Genomic DNA, 10,076 nt, shown 5'->3' on the forward strand with positions numbered 1-10,076 from the left:
CAATTTGTTACTTCGATGAATTTCAAAAGAATGAAAATGCTCAGTGGGAATGGAAATGGACAAGTGAAGGTAATAGGGTTAAAGCAATTTTTATAACAAGGAGTACATTGTTTACAGAAATGTACCACGATATACAAAACATGCTTAATGTCGATCCCTTTCAGTACGATATGAAATTGAGATTTTTATTTTAAAAGCATTCAACAATTTCGATTCCACCTATGAAAGTTACTTCTAAAGTAGAGATGAAGCATCTAATTAAATTGGACTAAGGCTGAAAGTCGACTCTTATTTGCGTAACTTCATTGAAAAGGGATGTCCTCGAGGGTGAACATGAAGTTTTCGATAAAGAGGATCGTAATGTAAATGATGTTTGGGATACAGTTCAGATGGTTCGTGAAGATGATGTGGTTATTTCCGAGACAGTTGCTACTCACCATGATCACACTATTACGCATATAATTCCCTTAGTAGTTGAAGACAATGAGGATGAAAATACATTTAGAAATGAGGATTTGATTGCTTTATCTCGTGGGAGACATGAGTCGGGTGGGAGCTCACGAGTCGGACCAAGTTTACAGTCTTCTAATTGTTCGTGTATGGTTCCTAATGATGAAGATTTATATGTCGACTAACTGTTCGAATCAAAGAAAGAATTGCAGGAAGCTGTGCAATTGCTTTGAAGCATAACTTCGAGTTTAAAGTGAAGAAATCAAACAAGTCGACGTACACAATTATCTGAATCGACGATAGTTCCCATTGGCGTTTGCGAGCGATGAAGATGGACATGAATAAGTTCTTTGTAGTTCATAAGTATGCACGGAAACATACTTACGAAACGAGTATTTGTCGAAATGATCACAGGTAAGCCCGATCAAGGTTCATTGGTCGAGAAATAATGCACAAGTTTCAAGACCCACGAATGATCTACAGACCTTCGAACATCATTAATAACGTTCTTCGAGAGTACGGGGTGGTCATGAGCTATCAGAAGGCTTGAAAGACCAAAGAATGCACATTGGATGATTTGATGGGTTCGACCGAGGAGAGTTATGCTAAATTAGTCAGGTCTTTCGCTGTTTAGGTGTTTATTTATTATTTATTTTAATTTTTAAATATTTTATTTCAATTGTTTAATTTTCTATTTATTTAATTATTTAATTCAATTGTTTATTTAATATCTAATTAATTATTTAATTCAATTGTTAATTTTTCAGTTGATTTAATATTTAATTGATTATTTAAATTATGATTATTGTTTATTTAAATTGGTCAGGTATTGCTATAACATAGAAATAATTAATACTAGATCAGTATTTTTTTATTAAGAATGATGACAATAATCGCTTCAGGTATTTCTTTATGGCCCTTGGATAAATGCGTTCAAGGATTTCGAATTTCGGACGCTGGGCCGCCTGGGTGTGGAATTTCAGACGGCCCAGAATCTTGGCCGTTTCCCACTCTCTTTTGCCGTCCAATTGCGGAGATTGCCATTTCCGATGATCTCTGCCCACATAAACACTAATAAACAAGAAATTCCATTAATTATATACGTTTACACCATTTTTTAACTGAATTTTCAACAAATAAACCCTCAACAGTTAAAAAAAATCCATTATTAATGGCAAGAAATCAAAGATTAATGGTAGACAAAAGTTTCAAAGCTTACCTTTTTCACAAAAAATGGAAAGCTCCGATCTAGGTTGTCGATTTAGGCGGCGATTTTACTATAGGAACTCTCTCTCTTTTTTCACTCTTTAGGTCGGTGTGAGGGCAAAAATGGATTTTCATTGTGTTTATTGATTTTAATAAAAAAAAAATTTATTTACAGTCAATGGCCATTTTGGAAAAATGCACCATATATCCGGCCATCAACCCCTATTTCCTCCCCAAAATGAGTATGGGGCTCGAGCCTTGCTAGGCTTACAAAACCAGGGTGCTGCCAGGCCACACACATACGTGGGGCCCTCATAATTTATTTTTTTAATACATGTGGCCCATAATTTTTTTTAATACATGTTTGGCCCCTGTACAGTGAGGTGCCCTGTAAATGCCCTGTGAGAAATGCCCTATAAGTTGCTCCTTTAACCTGACTGTAACCGCTTCATTAATTGTATCTTCCAAAACTTTATCTAATTCAAAAGTTCTTATGTAGAAAGGATCATCAGGAGAATTGGGAAGAGACGGATTGGGTTTTCTTTTTTTTTTTTTCTTTTTTGGGAGAGGGGGGAGGGGGACTACAGTCCATTTGTTCTACCTACAATCCATTTGTTCTTTTATAGTGTAAAAAAAATGTAAATTTGGATTCTTTTTGTGTGTCAATTTTATTTATTTTTATATATTAGTCCGACTTGTTACAGTCCTGAATCTGTCCCTGGGGAAGATGGTTTGAATGCATTTCTCATATTTCTTGCACAACTAATTCCTCTACAACTATACATGATGCAAATTCGATGACTGCTCCATTTTCTGGAATTGGGGATTTAAGATTGTTCTCAAGAAATTCCTATCGAAAACCCAACTTTTTTATTTATTTATTTTTTGTGGTGTTGCTTGAGATGATTTCCGGTGGCTTCCTCCGATTAGAGTTTCTTTTATGAGCTTTTGGGGCTTTAAAATGCATTCATGTTACAATTACGGCTTAATTCAAGATTTTTTCGTGTCATAGAATTCAACTATTTCCCTTTTCCTTTTAAATCAGTTTTACAGTGAATAAACAAAGGATGAGACAAGGAGACGGAGTTTAGCCGGTGGTCTTAGAAGCCTAATTGTAGAAGGCGCGTTCAGTTTTCTGGTCAATTTGGTGAGGTATTGTTCTGGTTTCTTCAAATTGATTTTGAAGATTGTGTAGATCAGAAAAACTATTGTACGTTCTAGTCACTGCTTAAGAGCAGATTAGTAATGTGAGGGATAAAGTATTGCAGAACTTAGAATCAAAAACCATGTTTTTTTCTTATGATCTGAAGTATGATTTTATTGGGATCTTAGTATCAGAGGCTAATATAAATAGAAAAACATTAGCAGAAATGAAATTTGATTTGTTTGTGGGCTCAGTATGCTGATTGTTTGATAAAAATGAATTCTTGGTTATGCAAGTATCAATTATGCTAGTCTTAACTCGATTTGATGAACTCTCTTTTATCTTTTCAATCTATCAATAGTTATTACAAAATAAGATTTGCAAAGCCAAATCCCATCTAATCAACCTTGCTTATATGCCTAAGAATTCTCGAACGATTCTTCCACAAATCCCTCCTCTCGCTTGCAACTAATCTACCTTGACATTTTTTCTTGATGAAGCTGACTTTGTATAGATCTCGTGGATTTACTTTTGATAAAAGTGGGAAGAGAGTTATTCAATTCAATGTATTCTTGGAATAGGTAAAGAATTGTGTTGTGATACTTGAGGTTTGACTGGAATTCGAACTCAACATTTCACCACTTTAAATCTACTGGTGTAGTCTATGTTAGAGATAAACAAAATATAAAACACTGAAAAATTAAAAATCAATGAATAGTAGTAGTAGAAGATAAGTTATCATTTGTCATGTTGTCTAATTAATCCAGTTGTTTCAACATGATAATTTCACATGACTATACTTGTAGGTGTTGACCACATGTTGTTGACAAATGGAGCCCTGTATAAAGATGATAGTTTTCAGAGCCCCTATTGTCAGTGCAATAGGACTTAAGTGATGGTTTGGTATCATCGGTAGCACTAGTATTGGAGATGGGCGACTGGAAGGTTGGAGGTGGTGATTGGGGATTGATGTGATCATAATGGGAGGAGGATTTGACTCTTTGCTATTGGAGTGGAGTGCTGGTGGTGACCGTGGAGGACTGGACAGGGTTGATTTTGGAGGTTGTGAAGTTGTTATAACTGATCAATGAAGAAGATGAAAAGGATTATATGAGATTGCAAGAAACAATTGTAACTAAATCAGATTTGGTTAACTTTTTGGTGAAGACCGTAATGGATACATATGGACTACTCGTGTGAGTTAGTTGCAAGTATGTTGAATTTGTTGACAAGATAATGATAGGATTCTATTTGGAAAATATAGAATAGAATATGAATAAGCTAAACTTTGATTGAAGCTAAAAAAAAAAAAAAAAAAAAAATGATTACAGAAAAGAAAGATAACAGGTAGCCGTTCGAGAGGACTACACTCTCCTTAGCCTCACTTCTCACTCAATATTTTTCCCTCTTACTAAACCTCTCTCCCCTCCTATTTATAGCTATTTCATAACTACTTTCCCCCCATTTTCCATGTAACAGAGTACTGTTATTCTCCATTCTTCTAGTTGCTTCTCAATCCTTCTTGTTTCTTTAAGAATGAGTGAGGTGGATGGGAGCTTATCAGATACAATTGAATTAAGGCTTAATATATAGGATTCCTACCTGAAGATTGAGAGTTAATTGTTCCAATGGTCACTGAACTTAGGTTCATGTCTTTGATTAGTCACTGAAGTTTAAAATATCGACTTTTGGTCACTGAACTTCATTCCATGTCTTTGACTGCTTACTGAACTTAGGTCCATGTCTTCGATTGCTCGTTGAAATTTAAAATGTCGAGTTTTGGCCACTGAACTTTGGAATATGCCATACGTTACTCACTAGCATAACTATTGAACTTTGAAAAATATCGAGTTTACAGTGAGTAATGTACAGCATTTTTCAACGTTCAGTGAGTAATATACAATATTTCTTAAAGTTCAGTGGTCAAAACTCAAAATTTTAAATTTCATTGAGCAATCGAAGACATGGACCGAAGTTTAGTGACCAAAACTCGATATTTTAAACTTGAGTAGCCAATCCAAAACATGAACCTAAATTCAGTCACCACTGGAACAATTAACTCAAAGATTGAATACGTTGCTGATGTAGACATGGCAACCCTACAAGTATTGTTCTTGGTACCACATAAAGAATGTTACTTTGAAACATACACCGGTAGCACCGTTCTATTTGGGACCTTGAAGTTGTGAATCATAGCGGTGTTCTTACAAATATAAATGTTTCTACTTTGTAACCTGATCATTTGTTTGTAACCCTATCATTTGTGATGAAACTTGTCGCTTTGCATTTTTTGCCTCACTGAATATATTACAGGATTTGATGTTGTAATATTGCTAGGTATAGAAAGTTGAGTCAGTTTATGACTTGAATTGGTTTTATTTTTTACATTCCTGTGTAAATTTTATCCTGATGTTTATATGTCCAGAAGGTCATGCTGCGACCCTACAAAAAATGAATGAAAAATACGATTTTATTAGCAGGTGGCTATCCTAAATTGTAAACTGATACGAAATTGGATTAAAACCAATGCTACATTTCATATAAAATGACTAATCGGCTTTAACATTCCTTAATGTAACTTCAGTTACCAAAATTTCTATGTAAATTGTGAAATAAATGGTAAATTGGAATATATGAAATTTAGGGGTTCTATTTCGCAATTATCAGCAAGATTGCGTGATCCCACTTTTCATTTAATTTTAATTGATATAGCTTCCTTCGAGCTCAACTACCCCTTGGACGACGCCTAAATGATTGTCATCGTCTACATAACCAGCCCCAACATCGTATCCATTCGTTGCTCCTCCACCGAGATATTCATCTTCTATGTTGACTTGCTCCTTGGTCCGGTTCCCGTCACGGCAGGCTCCCAGGCACCCTGGTCTCGCAGGCTGCTCCATCTCCCAGTGAGGCTGAGCGGACTCTAGCTTGTCCACCATGCCATGAGGTTCTTAGCTGATATGGCAAGACAGGAAATTGCGTTGGAAATGTTTTTGCATATTGAAGTAGTTGCCAAGGTTTCGTGGTGGAATCATAAGTTCAGAATCAAATGGATAGTCATGTCAGTGTGGATTCCTTAATTCTTGATGGGGTATTCATTAGGAAAATCAATCTGAATTGGATCGTTTAGTTGCTTCATGAAAAGAAATAATTTTCAAACTGTGCTTAAAGTAGGGGAATGAACTAAGATGAAGAAAGACTTAGGGTTTGGTAGAATGGTTCGTACAGGAAGCAATTTGTGGATATGTATTTGGTGTAATTTCCTCTATGGTTGTTTTTGATGTGAATTGGATGAAGCGCAAATAGTTAAATACTAAGCCAATTGTTACACTTAAGGTTTGTTGATGTCCAAATATAGTACATAAAACTAGGCCACTGTTACATTAAATTGTCACCCAATCACAACTTTTCTCTCATCACAAATGAACAACTAAAGTCTCCAACAAATCTACTCCCTATTGAAATCTGCACCCTTGTAATTTAGCTGCAATGCATAAGATAATCAATTGGTGTAATTATTCACCACCATACCCTTCCATTCATTCAAATTCATCACTCTCTCTATCCATAAAGAAATGTGTGTATAAAAGGATTTACATAGACAACAATGATATTTACCACCACCTTTAGTACCTTCATCACCACTTATACCTCTATCGCCATCTTCTTTGCCACCTCTGGTGGCAGCCTCATTGCTGCCTGTGGTGTCTCCACCTCCACCAGCTTCTCCTTCACTAATATCTCCTCCGCCCTCCTCTCCTCAATCAACCTCTCCTCTCCCAACATTTTCCACCTCCTCCACCATCATCTCCATCACCACTACCACTGGTGGCGGAAGTAGATATTTTGAGTTAAAGGGGCAGAATAAAAGTAGTAAAACAGTCGCGAAAAAAAATAAAGTATTTGATAACTTATTGCAAATGTTCTCTACGAGATCCCATACTTTGATAACGTTCCATAATTAAATCATTTTCAATATTGTCAAATACATCCTTTTCATTATATGCAATCAAACTATCATTTAACTATTGATCTCTTATTCGATTATACAGATGATTTTTGACATAAGTCATCGCAAAAAATGCTCATTCAACTATAGTTGTAGCCACTGGAAGAACTAAAGCTAATGTCACGAGCTTGTAAACTAATGTATACACTTTATGTTTTATTTTTCACAACCAATTTTTGAGCAAGATCACTAAGGCTTTGTAATCCTCCAAAATATTCACCAGTTTGCATATCAAGAATATATGTATCTACTAAATAATACTCACATAGTCGAAAAACTCTGTGCTTATCAAAAGCAACAAATGAATCATTTGGGCAACGTCTAATAAACGTTGCAAAGTAGTTGTAGCCACTGGAAGAACTAAAGCTAATGTCACGAGCTTGTAAACTAATGTATACACTTTATGTTTTATTTTTCACAACCAATTTTTGTGCAAGATCACTAAGGCTTTGTAACCCTCCAAAATATTCACCAGTTTGCATATCAAGAATATATGTATCTAAATGATCAACAAGTTTTGAGATATCTGCTGTGTCAAAATCTACTAGATAATACTCACATAGTCGAAAAACTCTGTGCTTATCAAAAGCAACAAATGAATCATTTGGGCAACGTCTAATAAACGTTGCAAAAAGAGTAACTTTCTGCAACACTCAATAAACCTTGTGAAAATGTGACATTAGCAACATACATTTAGAAAATGTTGCCAAACCTCAACTATATATACCAATGGAAACATTGACTTGTTAGAATGGTGTGATAGGCACTTCTAGCAACATTCAAATAACAAATGTTGCCTTTTATATGTTGCAAAAGGCCATTTTTGTTGTAGTGCATGTCTGACCATTGCCTTGAAAGATTTAAGATTGAGATTGGCTCCTTAAATTTGTGTCAACAATCCTTGAAGGAAGAGATAATGGTTCTCCATGAGCGATTGATAAGGTACACCGAATACATGATCATGGTCTCATCCAACCAAATTTAGGAAAAATCTTTCCTAAATATGGGTGGTGGACATGATGAGTCTGTATAACATAATCAAAATAAGGGAAAGGAAGTTATTGGAAGTAGTGGGTCTATTGTGCCAAAATTAACAAAATTGGATTTTCCTCATTATAATGGGATGGAGGATCCAACTGGATGGATATGTAGAGCGTAACAATTTTTTTAATTCCAACATACCAATGAGGAAGATAAGATGTCAATAGTCGGTTACCACTTGGAAGGTGACGTTTGACTTTGGTACCAAAGATTTCGACAAGGATATGGAGCTGATTAGGAGTGTTAAAATTAGAGCTACATTAATGCGTGGTATGGGCCATCTCGATTTCAAAATTTCTTTGTTGATTTCAATAAACTCAAATAGCAAGTGTATATGACTATCAACTAGAATCTAATCGATTATTACACAGGGCTGGAAACTTTACGGATGAGCAACAGGTGGGATGATCTGTAAGATGATTGAAGGAGGCAATAAAGGCTGATGTGCAAGCTGTTCGACCTGTAACTCTATCAGGGGCAATTGGTTTGGCTAGTCTCTGTGAGTCAAAGATTCAAGACCTGAAAAAAGGGTGCAAGAATATAAAAAGTTTCTTTCCTTCTCAACTCTCCCAACACTGCCATTCCCTAGCATTCCAAAGATCGAAATCCCATTATTGAAAGGCTTAGTCCCGCTGAACTCAAAGATAGGCCGGAACGTGGCTTTTGTTTCAATTGTGTGATGAAAAGTTTTCTCCTGGCCATCTGTGTAAAACTTATTTTTGAATAAATGGATTTTTCCAGCAGCCGAAGAGGATGAGAATGAGGTGGCTCAAGCCAAGGAATTTTTGGAAATAAGCTTTTATGTAATTACTGGAGTGGTAATACCTCATACTATTAGATGAAAATGACAGATGTGGTACATAGCAATTACTATTTTGGTAGATTCTGGGAGTACCTGTAATCTTTAAACTCTAATCTTACCACATCTATGGGTATCCAGCCATCAAATTGGATAAATGGGCAACGCGTTTAAAGAGAAAAATGAGGAAGGCAAACGTGCTTACCTCTTGCAATTAAATGCGATCCAACTGGGAGTGGATCAATCCAAAGAAGGGGCAAACCGAGCCTAATCTTCTATCCTTGCTTAGTCAATATTCTACTATTTTTATTGGATGAAAAGCATGATGGTTCGTGGAGACTTTGTATTTATTACCGAGCTTTGAACGACATTACAATCTAGGATAAATTTCATATACCCGTAATAGATTAATTATTGGGAGGATTATATGGGGCCAAATTTTTTTCAAAGTTAGATTTGAGATTGGGTTACCACATTGGTGGAGAAGACAGCATTCCACACTCACAAAGGCCACTATGAATTTCAAGTCATGCAATTTGGCCCTATGAATGCTCCCGCTATATTTCAATCAGCTGTGAATGAGGTATTTAAAGTTTATCTTAAAAAATTTGTTTTTGTCTTTTTTGATGATATCCTTTTTTATAGTCACACATGTGAGGAACATCTAGATCACGTAAACCAGGTCCTGCACCAATTATGGACTCATGATTTTTTTGTCAAGAAAGAAGTGTCAATTTAGGTAAAAAGTAGTCAATTATTTGGGTCATGTCATTTCTTATGGAGTATCTATAGTCTGTAGACAAAAAAAAAAAAAAAAAAAATTTCCTCCATGGTTTCATGGCCTAAATCTACTACCTTAAAGGGACTGAGGGAACGGGTTACTACAGGAAGTTCATCAAGGGGCACGCAGAGAGAGCTCAACCATTGCCTCAAATGCTTAAAAAGAAAGCTTTTCATTGGAATCTACAAGCCTAGAAGGCTTTTGAGGACCTCAAAGCAGCCATGGTTTCGGGACCTGTACTTGTTATGCCAAATTTCTCTCAACCATTTTGTGATGGAATGACGCCTCTGATATTTGATTACGAGCAGTATTGATGCATAGAGGTAAGCCCATTGCTTTTCAGAGTTAGGCATTGCATGGAAAGAATTCTGCATTGTCAACATAAGAAAATGAGTTATTAGCTTTCATTTGTGCGGTTCAAAACTGGCGTCCTTATCTTTTGGGTGCTAAAATTATTGGGCACATGGATCAGAAGAGCTTGCAGTACTTACTAGGCCAAACCATTACCACTACTGCTCAACAAAAGTAGTTGGTTAAGCTTATGGAAACGATTTCAAAATTGAGTATGTTCATGAAAATTTCGCAAACGTACAGAATCGTTGACAAGTAATAAATGTAGTTAGTTGAGATTATCATTCCACAGAGA

The 10,076-nt window shown here is 35.8% G+C and overlaps 1 protein-coding gene across 1 annotated transcript; it reads left to right on the forward strand.

The window, feature by feature from the left end:
* The first annotated feature begins 5,339 nt into the window (after window positions 1–5,339).
* LOC111380703 lies at window positions 5,340–6,413 on the forward strand. Its single transcript, XM_023004336.1, is given in 2 exon segments — window positions 5,340–5,845; window positions 5,848–6,413. Coding segments are annotated over 2 exon segments (495 nt in total). The 5' UTR covers window positions 5,340–5,433; the 3' UTR covers window positions 5,931–6,413.
* The last annotated feature ends 3,663 nt before the right edge of the window (window positions 6,414–10,076 follow it).

This window comes from Olea europaea, unplaced genomic scaffold, assembly GCF_002742605.1.
Source record: "Olea europaea var. sylvestris unplaced genomic scaffold, O_europaea_v1 scaffold2184, whole genome shotgun sequence".
NCBI classification, from domain to species: domain Eukaryota; kingdom Viridiplantae; phylum Streptophyta; class Magnoliopsida; order Lamiales; family Oleaceae; genus Olea; species Olea europaea.